Genomic DNA, 20,332 nt, shown 5'->3' with positions numbered 1-20,332 from the left:
ATAAATAAAAGTATTATATATTTTTGAAATTAAAACAAACAGTTTGACTAAATCTGTTTAGATTAATTTTATTTATAGCTAAGAGTTGATTGAAATTATTAACCTAAGTTTAATTAGAAAATCTAAGTTTCCGCACCCACACAGCGTTTCGTGTCCCCACCGCGTGTCCGACCGCCAACGCCTCCCCCTCTATCAACGCGAGCAACACGATGCCGACACCACCCTTCTTGTTCCGCGCCACCAACGAATAGTATCTCCGCCACTACCTCACGTCCGCGTTGCACGATGTCTCACTAGCAGCAACTGCCTCGGCGACCCCACGAAGGTCGCTGCGGGATCGCAACAACCTCCATGACCCCGCAGAGGTCGCCAAGAGATCACGGCTCTTTCGTGACCTTGTAGCGGCCCTTTTGATTTTTGCCCATTTGATATTCAATTTGGTGGATTAACTAATTGAATTGACTAGTGCAATTTTGAAAAAAAATGCAAAACAAGCCTGATTTTAATCAAATTTCAATCAATCATATATTTTGACTTCTAGCTTGAATTGAATTTCAACAAATATTATCAATTTTCTAGTGAAATCTAACTTATCTCTATATAATTTATTAAAGTCCATGGATTTAGTAAAATTCTCAAGTTAATCTTTATGAAATACTCAATTTCTCACAAATTGGATCAATCTTCACTAATATTGATCCAATTAGGGCAATCACATCGGTAATGGTTGACTTTGACACATCTCACAAGACAATTAACGTTTTGAAACTTGAGCAAAAATGACAACTTCTTCAACCAAATATATATATAATTAACCAAGACTAGCAAGTTTGATTATACATAAAGATATGAACCCTAAGGATTTTGCAGTCAAACAGACAAAACATATGTGAACTAGCAACAGAATAAATCAGAATCTAGGATCATAAGTTTATTATATTGATATTTGAGTGCTACCTTTACCATCTTATGTAAAGGTGTTGAGTAAGTGGTTACTGTTAGAATATTTAGGGATATATTTTTTTTTATAGAATAATTCTCCTAAAATAGGTCTCTATATTTGTGTATAAATAGGGGCTTATTTCTTGTAATAAAATAAGATTTCTCGTATGATTTTATATGGTATCAGAGCTAGGTTAAAATTGGGATTTTTTTCCTTCGTGCATCGCGGAAGACGCCGACTTTTCCTTCTCCACCTCGCGATCGGGACTTCTCCTTCGTGCATCGCAGAAGACGCTGAACAAAGGAACCCTTGCACGGACTCCTTCGCGCGAGTGACGTCGGCCGAGCTGCTTGATTGTTGTCGGCTCTGCTCGCTGTCCGCCGGAGAAGCACGGTCGCCAGCGCGTAAATCGCGTGCGACGCGATTTACGCTCGGGGACGACCACGAAAAGGGAGCACCGAAGCCCTCCAACACCACCGATGATCGCGCGTTTCTGCTCCGATCACGCACCTCTGCGTCGACGTTCGTGCGCCATCTGTAGAGAGCGGTCGTCCGTCGAGTCTCCTTCCTCCCGAGCTAGGACGCCACCACCGCTTTCCCTGTTCTGTTCTGCTGCCTCTGTTCCACCCTGGACAGCCCAGTCAAACAGCACGATCCGGCTTTGAAGTCGCAGCACGATCCGGCCATGCCTTTTCTTCCCGGAGTCACAGCAGCAGCAACACGATCCGGAGTCACAACAACAGCAGCACGATCCTACGCGCTCGGTCTGTCTTCCAAAGCGTGATTCCTCTCCGGTCCTGAAGCCGCCGAACCAAAGCTACAGGACAAGAAAACCCGTTTTGCTTCCTCTGATCTGGTCTCTCTTCCTCTGATCTGTTTCCTCTGATCTGATCTGATCTGAGTATGTAATGGATATTCTAGAAGAAACAGGCATGTTAAACTCAAAGACAGTTGACTCCCCCATAGATCCTAATGTCAAGCTCATGCCAAATCAGGGGGAGCTTCTTCCAGATCCTGAATGATACAGGCGATTAGTAGGGAGACTAAGCTACCTTACTGTTACTCGTCCGAATATTTCATTTGCAGTAAGTGTAGTAAGTCAGTTTTTCAACTCTCCATGCAAGGATCATTAGGATGTTGTGACACGCATTATCCGATATATCAGAGACGCTCCAGGAAATGGTCTTTTATACGAAAATAAAAGACATACTTGAGTCGTAGGGTATTCTGATGCAGATTGGATAGGATCTCCCATTGATAGGAGATCTACTTCTGGGTTTTGCATATTTATCGAAGATAACCTTATTTCTTAGAAAAGCAAAAAGCAGAATGTTGTAGCAAGATCCAGTGCAAAGGCAGAATATCGAGCTATGGCCATAACCTGTCAAGAACTTATATGGCTCAAACAGTTGTTTCAAGAGCTAAGATTTAGAGAGGTTACACAAATGTCACTTATACATAACAACCAAGCCGCCATGCATATCGCTTTAAAACCAATTTTTCATGAGAGGACAAAGCATATTGAAGTAGACTGTCACTTTGTCAGAGAGAGAGTCATATCTGGTAAAATATCTATTAATTTTGTTAACTCACATGATCAACTAGCAGATATATTCACTAAGTCACTGAGAAGTTCTCAAATTGACTACATATGTAACAAGCTGGGAACATATGATTTATATTCTCCAGTTTGAGGGGGAATGTTAGAATATTTAGGGATATATATTTTTTTATAGAATAATTCTCCTACAATAGGTCCCTATATTTGTGTATAAATAGGGACTTATTTCTTGTAATAAAATAAGATTTCTCGTATTATTTTACAGTTACCACAAGGCTGCATCCTAATCGATCGTAATCAAGATATCAACTAAAAAGAAGTATGAAAGAACTTAACAGGATACTAAACAAGCAAATACTTAATCGAATCTCAGAGAAACTCCATGGAGAATAACTCATCTGGATGACCATCCAATAAAATGGAATGTTGTTGATGGAGATGTCAGCTAAAAAGAAGTATGAAAGAACTTAACAAGATACCAAATGAGCAAATATTTACACGAATCTCAGGGAAACTCCATGAAGAATAAATTAGCTGGATGATCATCAGACAACATGGAATGCCATAGATGGAGCAAATTCATAGCATAAAGGCTCTAAGATAAAGGAAATTCTAAAAATCCTTATGATGCCAAGATATGCTGCCAACCAAATACTTAATGATCTGGTCAGGCTATGACACATATATGGACCTGTCAGTTCAGATGCATGTCTAGCACGTTATTCATGTTAAAGTTGCATTGCAGAGTGGAATGGAAAATTAGAGGATAAGCCTTTGAGATGAGTTAGTGCAGGAATTATTCTAGACTTGGCTGATGTGCAGGTCAACAAACAAGTGATTTTTGTCTTTCTCCAAGGAGATCTAGAGGTGCTAGGCCTAATCCAAGACTTAAGTTCCATGTTGGGATGTCCCTAAACTTGAGAAGATGAGGTAAAATTTTCAAGTCGGGTTCTCATAAGGTTGCTATAAGAAGCAAGGTAGCTTAAAGTGCATACTGGGCTTCTTCAGATCTTGACAGGCCGTGATGCCATCTATGCTAATCAGAACATGCCAATTGTCATTTGAGACAGTTATTCAATAAAATTGCCATGTGACATATTGTCTTTGAGATGCATTATCATCACAACTACTGGGTCTACTAACCTTTCGCAGCTTTACAACAAAATGAGGTATGTCATAGCCTCATTGGTGGGTTGGTCTAGTAAATATTCAGTTTTCTGAACTTTCCACAAAATTCTTCAGGTAGTAGTAGCATGATGACATTGTCAACTGAAAACATCTCTTCAAACAGTTCAAACATTCCTAGGTAAGATAAAACTATATCTAGTCATTACCAAATACCAAGCCATGTTTCTCTTCAAAGAATTCAAGCATTCCTTGATAAGCTAGGAACTATTTCTCATTATTGTCAAGTCATGTTTTGAACTTTGTTACTCATTTATTGTGTGTGTCTGTGTATCATATCATGAAACTGAATGAGAACAAATGAAACTAAAAATTAGAAATAATAATTAAAAATAAATGATCAAAATATAAGTATAGCTCACCCTATAATAGAAATAATCATAGAGACGTAGAATATGATATTTATCAGCAGGGTCATTCTTGTTCACGAATTTCAGAAGCTTTATTTCATCAAGGCTTTGATCAAAGAAATCTTTGTTATTCTTGATAATTTTAACACAGACATCCATGCCAGTGTGCAAGTCATGAGCCTGAATAGCTTTGCTAAATGCAGCAGAACCCAAGTATTCAGTAACATGATATCGTCCAGCAATGACAGAATTTAGAACCACGTGAAAATTTTTGTCTTCTTCAAAGCCAGTTCTGATAAATGACATGAAGTAGGAAAAAAACTCAAAGTTAGAACAGAAAAGTGAAAAGTAAAACAAAAACAAACCCAAATTTTAAGAAGAGTGAGAAATTCTAAGGTCATGTATTTAGTTAAGCAGTTAGTGTTTTAAAAAAATGTGAAGGAAAACCAAAGTTCATGCAATATATTGACTTCACACAGAATATTGCAAAAACAAAAATAATTTGATGATACCTGTTCCTCCAATGTATCTTACCTGTTTTTCCTATGGACTATTTTGAGATAGAATATCTCAAATTCATCCTCCTGAGCTTTTATTTGTTTTAGTTGCTCCTGCAATGCAGCTACTTCTTCATCTTCTACTGCTTCTCCAGGATCCTCTTCCCTTATCTCATTTGCTTCACAGCCCCTTTTTCTGATATTGCCTGTTTCATCATAACAACAGTCTGGTGCTGATGATGCACTTGAATTCCTTGATCTAGCACCAGAAGTCTTCTCATCCCTGGAGCTCCTTACAGGAGAAGAGTCGCTGCTTTTTCTCCTCCAAGTAGCAAGCATATCATCTGTAACTAGACCATTTGAATATTCATCAACTGTATCAATGATCACGTCACTTGACTTGCCTGAACATAATGTTTTGCCAGAATCAGCCCCCAACATACTTCCAGATTTCACAGGAGGTTGGAAGGAAAAAGCACCATCAACTCCCATTCCTGACAGGTTTATATCCTTTTCATAGGCTACAATGTAATTATCCTGTTTATTTCCCCTCATCTTTTCCTTCTTTGACCTACTTAAATTTCTATCGATTGTATCGCCTTGAGGACACCTTCTGGCACTGCCAGTGACATCATGGTAAGGAAAGAATTCTAGGTCCCCTTCACTACTTTCCCCAACCAAGCTCTCACGAACTTCACTGGCTACATCAGCAGCATCACTATTAATGCCCACACCGATTGATCTGACCAAACCATGTTGGTCATCTTCTATATGTGAACTCTCCCGATGGCTTCGGCTAACCTCGTTCGGGAATTTGTCATTCTCTAACATCATTAGTTCATTATTTTGTGTGACAAAACCTTTCCAAACGGGTTCTGAATGCATCAAACTTAGTTCTTCAGCATCCATTAATTGCCCATCATAGTGAGCTATTAAATCATTCTCATCTGCTCCGCCATATACTCCTAGCATTTTATGACCCATTGGTCCCTTCATAATAGCAACTTGTTCAACATTTTTAGTCTCAAAATATTGTTCGCCTGACAAGTATGAATCCTCCTCGGCAAAAGAGCGATCATCATCTTCATCCTTTCTAGGTGCCTGGTCCTGATGATTACCCATTCCTTTCTCATTGTCGCTTGGATAGTCAATTTCATGTGCTAGAAACCAAGTTTCATCTTCAATTGGCTGTCTCGTATAGCCAACATCATCATCATCTTCAAATTCATCAGAATCCCAATACTCATTTGGGTAGTCAATAGATTCATCACCAATAGTTGCAAAACCAGATACCAAATCAGAAGTGTCCTCGGCAATTCCTTGACTTACAGAGAGCCAACTACTTCCAATTGTTCGCCTTCCACCTGTAGTAAGATTTCAGACTTTATAAAAAACGGTGGTTTCCAGCATTTGGAACACCACAAAGATACTAACAGCAAATATTGAAGATGCATTTTAAATTCATAGCATCAATAGGTCTTGTCTAATTCAATCCCCCAAGATTATACAAAATCAAGCAAAGATATAAGGTTTCAGCAACATCATTCTCTTTAACCAACAAATCAATTAACAAAAAAAGAAAAAGAAATCAGAATCTACACAAATAATTGGAATTAGGTTCATCTTTGAGGTTCCTAATAGTTGACAAAAAGAAATGGATTGAAAAGCCTTACAAATTCCCTCTTGATAATGTAATTTGTGGAACAACTAGCTCAAAAACATGTGACTTTTACCTATTTGTAAATAAGTAGCTGTGATGTATGTAGCACAGTCGCTCTAGAAAAATTAACGTGTACAAGAGTTGAGAGCCTACTGAATGAGTGACAAGCATGAACTCAAAAGCACACTATAAAACATATTGACCAATTTTGATAATAACCTTTGGCATCAGAAAATATGTATGTGAATTCTGGGTATTTTAGAGCAGATATTTATAGTTCAGTAGGTCAATCATCCGAAGAGACAAGTAATAAATGCACAATTGACTATACTGAATTCTACAAATGCACCACATTTTGATCAAATAAACTACTTTAGATAGTTCTGAACTTACAATTTGACCAAATACAGCACCAGACATCTTATCCTTTTAGTATGCTGGTGTTATTCATACTAGTGTTAACACAGGGAGAGTAAATGTTCGTCTATGCATTCAGTTCAACATTATAATTTTCATTTTGTAATTTTAATAGCTAAAACAGGCAATATGATGAACAAAAATGATTCAGTAAAACTGTAATGTCAAAATGGTATAAGAGCCGAACTTCCAAATCCAATCACATAATGATAACATACATATGATGCCAACCTTAAATTTTGCATAAAGACTAAGCAAATTAAGTGTAATTTTTTTTCATACCATCACCAACTCAGAGATTGTCCATCTATATAGCAGCGGAAGTAGATCATAATAAATGAATGAGAAAACAAATTTTGTATATTTTCTGGCTAAATATAAAAGAGAAGTGGAAATCTCTCGTACCCTTATTTGTTGAAGAAACATAATGACACCTAGATAAAAACACTCAGCAATGACATACCTGAAGAGTTGATCTCTTGCCCGATAGGAACATCAAGGAATGATCCAATAATAAAAGTATTATCAGCATTGGATAACTTTGTCCCTGATCCATGCTGATCGACCTTATCCTCCAACTGAGAACTGATTAACTTGTCTTGGGACTTAAGTTTTACAGGAGGTAGCCTAGGTAGCTCTTCGTGGTGATTTTCACCAATAACTGGTAAATTAAATCTCTCGCAACTTGTTGGCTCAGCACATTCTTGAGACTTCCCAGAGATGTATGACCTTCTCATATCATCACGCTGTTCATTTTTAGATTCTCTAATGTCACTGCTATTATCTATATGTTTTAACTCCTTTTTTTCACTAGATGACCTGCCATAACTGGATGAGGCATTGTCTATTGGAAATGGAAAAACTGTCTTTACAGAGCATCCCTTCATAGAGTCCCCATTTTTCAGCCACAAGTCGTTAACAAAATGGTCTTGAGAATAAGCATTTATATCCTTATGAAGTCCAGACTGGTTTATCTCAGGCTTCATGTCAACAAGGTCATCTTTATCTCTTTTCCCAGCATAAGAACTTGTTGGCTCTTCAGCATGCTCAGGTTCAGTACCAACAGCACGATCTCTCTTTCTGCCACAAAAGAACCCACGACGGTGCTTTGGCTCTTCTGATAATAAGAGGTCAGTAAAGGTGTTGATAATAGCACCAGTGTCTTTCAAACCTGAATTTGGATTACTACTATTGGAACCAAAATTCCAAGGGTAAAGATCTGCAGAGCTATTATCACTATCCTGACCAAAACCACCACATTTCTTGCTGTTGAACCTGTTACCAGTTACTCCTACTTCAATTTCCTTGACGATGAACTCTTTAGAAGTCCCCACGCTATTCATACTTTGCTGCCTCACGCTATCAACTTCTCCAATTGTTTTTCCCGCTTCTTCTTTCTCCTCGGCGAGATGCTTTTGAAGGAATCCATTTAAGTCTGGCCGTGCATTCAGCTCCCCTCGCAAAGCAGCTTCTGCATTCGTGAACCGATTCCTTCTCAGAAACTCCAACACCACATCCACCGAGTCCACCATCTCCCAGAAGGAAGATCCCACCACACGGATGTAAAAAGAAGATACGGACAAACCTGCAAATCAAAAGCAATGAGGGAAAAAAGCTGTTTTCTATTTCTTGCGCGTGATTTTTTTTTTTTTGGTTGTTGTTTGCACGAAATAAACACTTCTGTTACACAAGCAATGACATGTAAATAACCATAACAGGCGAAACCTCTAGACCTAGCTCCCAAGAACAAGACTTCATATGAGAAAATTGGCGAATCCCGCGGCCAGTTCACATCGGGACCGGAGCTAGGAACAAACCCTAGCGTCCATTCGAACCCTAGCGCCCGGTGGGATCCGAGGGCCAATATAAATAAAAATGAGAATATTTGATCGGAGCCAGGGGTAGGAATGTAGAGACTCACGGATCAAGCCAACAAAGGAGCCGAGGAGGAGAGGGGCGGGCCTCGGTGAGTTCCAGCGGCGGCACCTCCAGGAGGGCAGGAGTTGCTGCGGCGTCGGGCGGCGGAATCCGGCAACATCAAGAGGAGGGGCGAAGGAGGAGGGGCCAGAGGAAGGACGGCATTTGGGACTATTTGATTCTATCCGTTGCGTGGGTTTGGCACTAATCGCATTTGCCGATCCAACGACAGCAGCAGCAGCAGCATATTAAATCCCAAAATTACTAATTATAAAGCTCCTAATTTTCTTATTTCACTTTAAATTAAAATTAGCTGCAATAAAGAAATTAAATACGCCTTTTTTAGAAGCGACATATGTAGAAAAATTAATTCCTTTTTTATAGAAGCAATCTATGTAACAAAATTGCTATTTTCGTCCGACGCCTTAAAATTTACCCTTTTTAAAACATGCTCCAAAATTTATCAAAGTAGTATTATTTTTTTCAAAAAAACAAATATTATTTAAAACCTCTAGATAGTCATACTGTTAATTAAGATAATGAAATAATGTGACATAAAATAATTATGTTAATTATTAGACATGAATGAAATTATGCTAATTAATAACTTTAAAAAATTTACGAGTATTTTGAAAATGAATATATTTTAGAGCTGCATGAAATCTTTCACACACAATAAAAATAGCAATTAACAAAGAAGGTTTTAGATATAGTTTGATATTAAAACTAAATAATTAATAAGTACATTGGGTATGATATAATTGATAAGTGTTCTAGTTGAGAAGAGTGTCTGGATAAGTCACCGGATCTTCGTCGGAGTGAGCATGAAACAGGAAGAGCGGTCTGGCACGCTGCTAGCTCCTGGACCTGGGAACACCGACAAACGTGAGTAGGAAGGCCAGGGGATGCCCCGGCGCGACCACTCCGACGCTCAAGTTAAGAACAGCGGGAGGAGGAGGAAGATGAACAGTAAAGGACTTGAGCGTGGAAAAGAGTAGAAGAAGAAGAGGAAAACTTATCTGCTGAGGAGGGAGTGGTCGTTTTAAGGAGAGATGAGCGTGTACACCTGTCACGTCATCATTTAAGGAATATCCCATCAAGATTAATGAAGTGTCAGGAACAATCGAGTTTCCGGTCCCATCGCTGGTAAGTAGCCATCTTGTCATGGCCCACGCAGATGTAAGAGGGATGGCTGTAATAAATGGGGGTGTGGACTTATTAGAAGTCGTGATGGGATATGTCGAGGCACTGTAGGGCGCTTCGTTGATTCGACTTGATAAGAGGTCCGCACGGCGAGGGCGGTGACCGCCTGGCGCCGAATGGGGGTGTAACCGAATGGAAGCGTGGACGAATGGGCGATTCGGCCATTGAGTAGACCGAATGGACGATTCGATCGCTGAGCGGACCGAATGGGCGATTCGACCACTGAGCGGACCAGATGGGCGATTCAGCCACTGAGCGGACCGAGTGGGTGATTCGGCCACTGAGCGGATCGAGTGGGCGAGCGATTTGGCTCCATGCGATTCGGCAGCTTATTCGCTCCGAGCCGAATGGGATATCAGTCGATGGCTTCTTCAAGCGAGTAGAGAAGGGACTTGGTCAATCAAGTCTGAAGGTGTGGCTTACTGGGCCTTTGGGTGAGACCAAGATCAGACTCGAGTCGAACCAGGGGCCCTTGGGTTATTTCTGTAACATATAAGCCTCCCTACTAGTCTAGTCGAAGGGAGCATAAGTCAGACTGACTAGACCGAGTCGTGCTCGAGTCTGATCCGAATCAAAGTCTGATTTAGTGAACCGGATAGTTGCGTAGCTATGCCGAGTGGAGAAGTGATAATCAGCGAAGGACACGTGGCAGTGTATCATTTGCCACGTCAGTCGCACGGTATGGCGGTGAGCACTCGTGGAGAGAGGCAAATGTCTTTTCTGCGTCCGTTCGAGTCCTAGTCCGAATCGGAGTCCGGTCTAGGGAGCCACGCCAGTTGTTTGGTCGTGATCAGTAACGAGGCGGTATCCCCGAAGGACACGTGGGCAAGCGCCTTTCGACACGTCAGCTTCGAGGCGTGGCGGCGAGCACGCACGCGTTAAGGTGAACGTCATTTCCAAGGGAAGCATTTAATGAAGCAAGCTTATCGATGGGATTTTTGAATCGCCATCATGACGCGATCGGATATTCTCGGGGAATTGCGCTTATCGGACGATGGAGGTTGAATCCCGCCTTTTTGTCGTCGCTCAATCGGATAGCCGACGCCCGATAGGGTTTCGGTATATAAGCGGCGAGAGGCGGCTGTGTCCTTATCTGCGAGAGCTATCTGTCGTTCGTGCGTGTTGCTGCCGCCGTCTACTGCGACCTTTGCTTACTGCTTCTCTTCTCCGGCGATCTTCGTGTAAGCCCTATTCTTTGTCTTTCCTTTTTGCATCCTGCGTTCGCCAGTGTCCTTCTCGTAGGTCGTAGGTTGTTAGAAATGTCGGGGTCGGAGTCCGAAGATTTGTGGTTTGAGTCTATGTCGTCGGTTTTTGACGAGGAGGCTAAGGCGGCGGTGAAGCTCTGGTATCAAATTCCTCGTGAGTATAAAATTAGGGTCCCGAAGAGTCACGACAGACCACATCTTCCTCCTTCGGGCTATCAAACCTTTTTCCAAGGTCAGCTGGAGGGGGGCTCCGATTCCCGTCCCGAAGTTCTTCCTTAGTATCACGGGGTATTTCGGGGTCCCGGTGAACTAACTAGCCCCTAACTCCTTTCACCTCCCTCTGTTGTGTCTGTCTGGTGTTTAAGGTGTATGGAATACCACTGAATTCAACCGTGTTCCATTATTTCTTCTACCTGAAGAAGAAGGAAGGCGAGGTCTTTTACCTCAATGCCCGAGCCGGACATAACTTCTTAGAGAAGTACCCGTCTTCGCTCAAGTATTTGAAGACGAGGTTCTTCTTTGTGAGGATGCCAAGTCCCCTGCGTATTACCGAGTGGCAGCCATAACTTCCCTTCCTCCGCATCTGAGAGACTACAAGTCGGAGACGGCTTACAAGACGGCGAACGAGTCCCTCGCAGGTCTGAAGTTTCATGTTGACCGCTTAGTCGGCGAGGAAGGACTGCTATATCGAGCAGGCTTGAGCCCGATAGCCGCGGAGCTATCTCAGCCACTCGGTAAGGAACCATACCTACTGCCTTAGCATATTAATGGCTAATTTTATGCGTGTCCCGGATTTGTGCAGAGGATCTCTGGATGGTCGCATTGTTGAACAAGTTCTTGAAGTGGGACCGAGCGTCCTTCAAGAAATTGGCGACGCCCAATCCTTCTGAGGAGAATCCTGCAACTGCGACCTCACTCGGCAGCCATTCGGTCGCGGCGGGATCCGAGGCGAGGTCCCAGTCGGCTGTGCCATCTAGCCGAGCCGCCAAGCGGCCTCGAGCGGAGGAGTCACGCGAGCGGGCTCCCAAGACCAAGGTGTTGATAATCAGAGAGCCTTCTGACGAACCAACGTCTAGAAAGCGCCCCCCAGTAGTCGAGGAGGGCAAGCTGAAGAAGAAGACCAAGCCCGAACCGCCGGCCAAGCCTAAGAAGCAGAAGCGGCCAAGTCCCGCGGAGGCTCCTAAGGCCACGCTCGGCACCGAGTCGAGCAAGCAGACGGAGGCGCAAACGGTAGTGCGGGTGTCCCAGGAGCGTGTCGAATTGACGGTGCAATCTGTGGCCGGATCTGCTGAGGATTCGGTGGTGCCAACGGGTGAACCGGTCTCAGTGGCTGTGGAACCGGTCATAGTGCTGGTTAATGAACCAACTTTGGCCGCGGCGGTGGTCTTGTCTGAATCGGCACTAGAGGAGTCGAGATCGGCGCCCTCAGGGTCGATACTTGAAGGGAGGGCGCCAGTGGTAGATCTTGGCGAGGAGCCCGCCGATGGCTCTCTTGGCAGATTTCGCTGGTGGGGCACAAAGGGAGGCGCTCGGGGAAGTCGCAAGCGAGGGGCCGAGGTGATGGGAAAGTCTTGAAAAACGTTCCGGTGAATTCTTGCAGAACAAAAATTTTCCAGAAATGATTTCAAGTTGCCCTCATAGTTAATCAAACCAAGGTTTGATCAATGCATTTAGATCATTGGGCTTTTGTGTTTGGTTTACAGGATCCGAGATAAAAGGAATAATTTAATTATAGTGGAAACATTAAATTATACCTCTTCTTTACGGGATGTCTAGAAGGAGTTGAAGACCTCTCGATCTTCTACTGTATTCCTTTCCTCTTCTCGAACGTTGTGTGGACAACGATCCTTCGAGACGATTCCACCAAGTCTCTTTACTCCGATGGCAAGCAAGCAATGAACCAACCCTTCCTTTCTTTCTCTTTTGCTTCTCCTTTTTCCTTCTCCTTGGCCGCCGGCCCTAAGGGGAAAATAGGACCAAGGGCGCCGGCCCTAGAAGAGCTAGAAGAGGAGAAGAGGAGCTGGCCCTAGGGGAGTAAGGGAAGAAGAACTCCTAGGAGTCGCCGACCCTAAAAAGAATAAGAATAGAAGAGGAGGAGGGAAGCCGGTGTTGGATTGCAAGGGTGCAAACATAGTCCCACATCTAAAACACATGGGAAAGATCATGGGTTTAAAAGGATGGAAAGTATCTCCATTGGCATGAGACCTTTTGGGGAGAGCCCAAGAACAAAACCATAAGGGTTTAAGCCCAAAGTGGACAATATCATGCCATTGTAGAGATGTGGACATTCTTTAGACCCTACAATTGGTATCAGAGCGAGGCCGCTCTTCACCGGACTAACCGCCGGATGAGCCATGATCCAGATCTAACCATGTGGGGACCCTTAGGAAAAACAAAGGAAGTAAGGGAGGCTCGGACCATGAGGGACATGGTAGCCGGACCATGAGGGACATGGCAGTCGGACCATGAGGGACATGACAGCCGGACCATGAGAAATGGCAACCGGATCATGAGAAATGGCAGCCGGACCATGAGAAATGGTAAGGGAGCTTCCAGTGGTCTTTTGTTTGAGGGGGGGATTGTTGGGTTGCAAGGGTGCAAACATAGTCCCACATCTAAAACATATGGGAAAGATCATGTGTTTAAAAGGATGGAAAGTATCTCCATTGACATAAGGCCTTTTGGGGAGACCCCAAGAATAAAACCATGAGGGCTTAGGCCCAAAGTGGACAATATCATGCCATTGTGGAGATGTGGACATTCTTTAGACCCTACAGCCGACCCTTCACAAGGAGGGAAGGTATGTGGCTGTCCCTAACACAATGAGGGGAGAAAAATTCGCTAAGAAGTTGTGATTTTCTCTTTGCAAGCCTCCTCTTTTATAGCTTAGCCATCTCACAAAATTTGGTATGATTATAATCAAATCGAATCTTCTTATCCAGATTTGATTAGATAAATCATAACTAATTTTGTCTGCGGAAGAGATAAAATTATGATTCTAATCAAATCAAATCTCATCCAAATTTGATTAGAAAAATCATAATTAATTTTGTCTGTGGAAGAAATAAAATTATGATTCTAATCAAATCAAATCTCATTAGATTTGATTAGAAAAATCATAATTAATTTTCTCTGCGGAAGAAAATTAATAATTTCGTAACGAAAATTTTAATCGGAATTTCTTAACAGAAATTTTCTCCGAAAAAATAATTTCAGAAATTCTTAAAATTTTTTATCCGAAATTTCATATAATTTTCTTAGGTGGATACGAGATTTTATCCAAAGACTACAGTAGGGACCTAGAGGAGAAATTGATTTTGACCTCCTGATGGACTTGGGCTTCCTGTGTTCTCCCTGAACACCCAACTTCAAGTCCATCAATAATAACTCATTCCACTAGAGAGTTATTATTGCACTACCGCACCAATCTCATATTATAGTATGGGCTCCTTCTTACTATAAGTACATTAATCTCCCTATTTTTTAAGATATCGTATGTCCGTTAATTAAATGAGTTACTGACAACTCGAATTTAATTAACTTCTGATTCCGAGAGTAGTACAACTCATCCTTTATTATCATGCGGATCTGAGTCCACCTGCAGGGTTTACATGATAATTCTTTATGAGCTCCTCAAGGGGACATCAACAGCCTAGATTATAGGACACAATTTCCTTCTACAATCAACAACACACCATGTACATAATACTACTTCCCAACTCATCGGGCCTTTTGATCTATCGCTCTAAATCTCACCCTTTGATGAATCAAGGAAGTATATACTAAGTACATGTGCTTGTTATTATATAGGGATTAAAAGCATGTACATTCATAGCAACAGAGGTTTAGTTCGATTATATAGTCAGTATAAATCGAACAATCCTCAGATGGTCCTGCTCAATACACACTGAGTGTACTAGTGTAATTCTATAGTCAAGATAGACTAAGACCAAATTACACTACAACCAATCCAATGATTTGTCCAATTCATCTTGGTTGTGAACACTGTTTGTAATCTATAAGGAACTGATAACATGGTCTTCTGTGTGTGACTCCGCACACCATGTTTATCTACAATATAGATTAAATAGACACTTGCATAAAAACTAAATGCAAACATTAACCAAATGTAATTCTTATTTCAGAATGTTTATTTCTAGGATTCTGGTATACATCCCAACACGAGGGTATCCCCTTCGGTCATCATGCTGGCGTCTGATCAGGTCTCGGCTGCGGTCCCAAGTCCAGCGCAGAGGGAGGCTACCCCTACTACTACCGGACAGGCTTCGCCACTTCTTTATCCAGCGGCCGTTTACCCCTTCGGCTCGGCGGGGATTTTCCCAGGTGGCAGATTTCCCCCGGTTGATGTTCGGTTGCCCCCCATTCCAGCGGATGCTCCGTTTAGGCGGGAGGAGCTTAACGACATCATCGATCGCACTCGAGAGCTTCGGGGTTCTTCTCACTACGCCCCACTGACGCTGTCGGATATGACGAGCCGCAATGCCTTCAACCTGGTTCGGGTAAGTCTTCTCAAATTCTTGCTTTCCGAATTTCAATAGATTGATCAACTTGGTAAATGTAAAGCAGGTTCTGGCCGAGCACATGGAGATACACTACCGACTGCCCAACCTCTTCCATCAATTTCAGTCCTTAGAGGGGCAGGTGGCCGAACTGAAGGCCAAGGAGCATGACTTGGTCAAGGAGCTCCAAGTGGCTCGATCGGTGGCCAACCAACACCAGCATCAGGCTAGTTTGGCCATGGCACAACAGCTCACCGCCGAAGACAGGGCTGAAAACCTAGAGCGGGAGCTGCAAGAAGTTTGGACCCAAGAGCAAGAGGTCCATGAAGAGTTGTAGCAGAAGAAGGACCAGCTGGTCAGTCAAGACAACTGGCTGGCCAAGCAGGACGAAGAGATAAGATATTTGAAGGACCAGCTAGATCAACAATGCGCCGACTTGGACTTCGCGTGTGACGAGTCCAAGGGGCTGAAGGAGCAAGTCACCAAGTTGACCGAGGAGTCAGCCAAGCTGAAGAAGCAAGTGGTCGACCTGACCGAGGCAGCCAAAGTGGTCGAAGGCGTCTCGGCTGACGCGCTCAACGAACTCGCCACCTACAAGATCGACGAGGAAGACCGAGTCGAGACAGCCAAGGAGGCCTGGCTGAAATCCAAGGAATTCAATGATCAATTTCTGGAGAGGACAGCCAGAATGCTCTAGTTCGGCTTCGAGGGCGCGCTGAAGCAGCTTCAGTCGGCGGGCGTGGGCATCCCCGATGAAGCCCTAGACCAGCTGGACATTGAGAAGGTGTGGGTTGAGAAGAGCGTCTGGACAAGTCACCGGACCTTCGTCGGAGCGGGCATGAAACAGGAAGAGGGGTCTGGCGCGCTGCTAGCTCCTAGACCTGGGAACACAGCAAACGTGAGTAGGAAGGCCAGGGGGTACCCCGGCGTGACAACTCCAACGCTCAAGTTAAGAACAGCGGGAGGAGGAAGAAGATGAACAGTAAAGGACTTGAGCGTGGAAAAGAGCAGAAGAAGAAGAGGAAAACTTACCTGCTGAGGAGGGAGTGGTCGTTTTAAGGAGAGATGAGCGTGTACACTGTCACGTCATCATTTAAAGAATATCCCATCAAGATTAATGAAGTGTCAGAAATAATCGAGTTCTCTGTCCCATCGTCGGTAAGTAGCCATCTTGTCATGACCCACGCGGGTGTCAGAGGGATGGCGGTAATAAATGAGGGTGTGGACTTGTCAGAAGTCGTGATGGGATATGCCGAGACACTGTAGGGCGCTTCGTTGATTCAGCTTGATAAGAGGTCCGCATCGCGAGGGCGGTGGCCGCCTGGCGATCCGGGCACTGAATGCCCCCATTCGGTGCTACAGCCGAATGGGGGTGTAACCGAATGGAAGCGTGGACGAATGGGCGATTCGACCACTGAGCGGACCGAATGGGCGATTCAACCGTTGAGCAGACCGAATGGGCGATTCGGCCATTGAGCGGATCGGATGGGCGATTCGGCCACTGAGCGGACCGAGTGGGTGATTCGGCCACTAAGCGGACCGAGTGGACGAGCGATTCGGCTCCATGTGATTCGGCAGTTTATTTGCTCCGAGCTGAATGAGATATCAGTCGATGGCTTCTTCGAGCGAGTAGAGAGAAGGGACTTGGTCAATCAAGTCTGAAGGTGTGGCTTACTAGGCCTTTGGGTGAAACCAGGATCGAACTCGAGTCGAACCAGGGGCCCCTATGAGTTATTTCCGTAACAATAAGATAAGAATTTAAGTAAAAGTGAATTAAAGTCTACTAATATAGAAAATAGTAATTTTGTGTCATCTAATTATAAATACTCAAATTTAGAGCCATGATTCAAAAACTATTACATGAATAGTCTACATTCTCTTCGTGATTCGTAGTTATATTAGTTTCTACGAATAATATTATCTGTCAATCTTTCTTTATTTTTTGTTTGTGCCATGTTACAACTTTTCATTCTTTTTTCCCTTAATTATCATGAGCTAAACATCAAGATAAATTCAAACGAAGGAATGATTTTCTATGACCAAATCAATTGTCTTTTCATTTTGTTTACACCATGTTACAATTTTTTTTCTTTAATTATCATGAGCAAAACATCAAGATAAATTCAATTGTCTTTTACCCAGCAACCAATAGTTAGCGACTAGTGAGATGCCTTCTCCGGTGACTGGATATTGATTCTGGCAGCAGCAAGTACTTCGGTGACCGGTGAGCACAGTCAACAGCAAGCTCCACCACCACCAGTGGCTCTCATTTGCGGACAACAACCTTCGATGGTTTCACAAACCTCCGACGGGTGTTCAGGCTCTCAGCCACGCACGGGAGAAGCCAATCTACTGGCATCCAACGACAACCGGTGCTCGAGAAGGATACAACTTCAAAGGCGGTTCGAGATCTTTCTATTCGGGAGAAACAGAAAGAATTCGATCGGGGAAGGGAAGAAGAAAGGCGGCGGCGTTCTTCTTTCTCACGCAGTTGGTTAGGAAGAGCCAACAATGCTCATAGGAACTCAGCTGTCGATTGGGAGAAGATCGCCTCATGCTAGGAGAGAGGAGACTTGGCCAACCCTTGTGAAGATAAAAAATCACGATTTTCTCTGTTTCAAGCAGTCAACAACCTTTACTCGCGAGATGTCGACGAGGGACAGGAAAACCCGATCAGGCGAGAACGGAGCAGCGTTGCACGATTAGGGCAGACACGATTCCTCCTCCCCTATTTCTCGCGATTCTCTCTCGTTGTGACCGAAGGCTCCTTGACGAATGGAACACAACTCTCGGCAGAAGAGGTGGTGCTCCCACCACGCTCACACCGTCAGAGGGGCGGCGCTCGGGTTTCTCCTCGCTGCTACTTGCTGCTCGTGAAGGAGGCGACGATGGTTGATCTCTCACGATTCATGAAGGTGGCTTTTTTTCATCCCTCTCCCACACGGCCAAGGAGGCCTTATATCTAGATCCTCCTAAGTTTACCACCAACAGATGCACAATTGCAAGGAGGAATCAAGACATCGTCACTGGCGGAAACAGGATCGCGGAGAAATCATGATCCCTATGCGCGTGCAGCAGTCGAGCGGAGAAAATTAGAAACAAGGATTATACCGGATTTAATCTTTAGGGTTTACTGTAGCGAATTGATCCAGTTATTGTAGTAAATTGGACCAGGCACTATAGCAAATCGGGTTTAGTGGGGTTTAAGGTTTGAATGGTTGTAATCGATCATAACTATTAGGGGTTAATGCCAACTGTTCATTCCTTTTCGATAATATATCATATACAACATCTTGTTGGGTTTGGATCCAATCCAAAAACCCTATTCTTAGCTCGATAATAAAAACTCCTATGTCGATTAACTTAATTTTGGTATAAACCAAACTAGGTTGGTTCAAAACTAAATCATTTTGTTCAATAACCAAAACACCTTCTGATTTGAACTAAACTAGTTTTGTTCAATTCGTTTTCATAAAACGAAGCTCATCATCGCTTCCGATCTGCCAAAATATTTTTCATCAGGAACCAAACTAATTTAGTTCATTTCATCTTCGTAAGATTAAGTTCATCATTTTTATCTTTGTCCAGTCCAATCAGATTTTATTTTTCTCATTATGAGAATCCAATTCTTAAACTCATTTTATATCCTTCAAAGAAACTTATAGTGCATGTAACCTAATAGGTTCCATACTATGTTGGTCATCCATAATTAACCATTAATTATGAAATGATTATGAGTGGTACCTAGTAGTACATCATGATCTCCAATTAATCAAAAAATTAATGATTAATTTCAAAATCATTTCTAAATCCTTCAGCAGCTATAATGAGATGTGCCTTGTTCTTTTTACCATCTTATACCCATGCACTTAGTTCAAGATATGGTCTATTTGTATTAGTCCCCACTAGGCTGACTATATCACACCTATCCCAAATTTACTTTCTTGTCCTATAGATTCAAGTTACTTGTACATGTGTCCAAGAGTACCATACTCTAAACATGTGATGCTTTAGCCCAAAACTTCCAGTAACAATCCCAACAAGCGGGCGCAAGGTATATATCTCCTTTTCAAGGAGCAGTGAATCCTCCTGGGCTATCCAAACACCTTTGGACACTTTGACTTATACCCAATCATCCCAGGTCCACACCTCCGTTGAGATGTTTGCTTAAGATGTCAAAGTATAAGTCTTCATGATCAAGGTAACTTGAATACCTTAAGTCAAAAGGAACTCACACTTAAGCTGCATTGAGATCTTCATTGATATATGCATAGAACCATATGAAGTCTCATGATAGGTTACTTCAATGAATTAGTTACCTTTAACTAGCACCACGTTTAACTCTCAACATCCAATATCTTCAGTCAGTGAGAACAACTACTTGGTAAACCAAGGAGTTTAAAACATGCTAGTTTCAATAGAATCGATACGCCCGTGCTCATCAATTCATCGACTAAGGATAATTTCAATACTTTCATAATTGCACATGTAAAGATGTTCACTAATTGTAATCCAATCATAAATTCTCTCATGTTATAAATCGTATTGCGGACATTCAGTAAATAAGTTTAAGATCTAATTAAACACATAAAAAATGTGCACTCAAATAGTGAATTATTATTTATCCAATAAATATTATAATTATAAGACGATTGCCTTAAGACACCTCTCAAATATAACATGTTTTGCATTAAGTTCTTGTTCTTAGTATGCTTTGCTTCGGTAATAATTTTCTCATTCTAGATAGTCTACTTTGCATGTAAACTAGTACTCAATAACATTGTCTTAGAAGATGATAATTTTATTACTTGATGATAATCTTGCACTTGTAGTATTCGCACATCACTCAATGCCCCCCCAGTGGCCTTAGCCTT

General features: G+C 42.6%; 1 protein-coding gene across 1 annotated transcript; it reads right to left on the bottom strand.

The window, feature by feature from the left end:
* Positions 1-4,015: 4,015 nt before the first annotated feature.
* Positions 4,016-8,654, bottom strand: LOC141815106 (uncharacterized). The gene is made up of 4 exons (XM_074703060.1): positions 8,535-8,654; positions 7,077-8,198; positions 4,574-5,900; positions 4,016-4,331 (listed from the first exon to the last, which is right to left on the bottom strand). Exons 2-4 carry the CDS (start codon positions 8,143-8,145, stop codon positions 4,016-4,018), a joined length of 2,712 nt encoding a protein of 903 aa, XP_074559161.1. The 5' UTR covers positions 8,146-8,198; positions 8,535-8,654.
* Positions 8,655-20,332: the final 11,678 nt, after the last annotated feature.

This window comes from Curcuma longa, chromosome 21, assembly GCF_044706935.1.
Source record: "Curcuma longa cultivar G26 ecotype Majalengka, Jawa Barat chromosome 21, ITB_CL_G26_1.1, whole genome shotgun sequence".
Lineage (NCBI taxonomy): Eukaryota > Viridiplantae > Streptophyta > Magnoliopsida > Zingiberales > Zingiberaceae > Curcuma > Curcuma longa.
Note: the sequence above shows the minus strand (reverse complement) of the source record. Positions and strands in the feature narration are given on the sequence as shown.

Bases quoted from the DNA above. Each gene is read 5' to 3' on its own strand.
- LOC141815106 (XM_074703060.1), bottom strand. From the start codon at position 8,145: ATGGTGGACTCGGTGGATGTGGTGTTGGAGTTTCTGAGAAGGAATCGG. The intron at 5,901-7,076 runs GTATGTCATTGC...ATCTTACTACAG, and splicing joins GCAAGAGATCAACTCTTCAG to GTGGAAGGCGAACAATTGGA. The intron at 4,332-4,573 runs GTAAGATACATT...GTCATTTATCAG, and splicing joins ATAGTCCATAGGAAAAACAG to AACTGGCTTTGAAGAAGACA.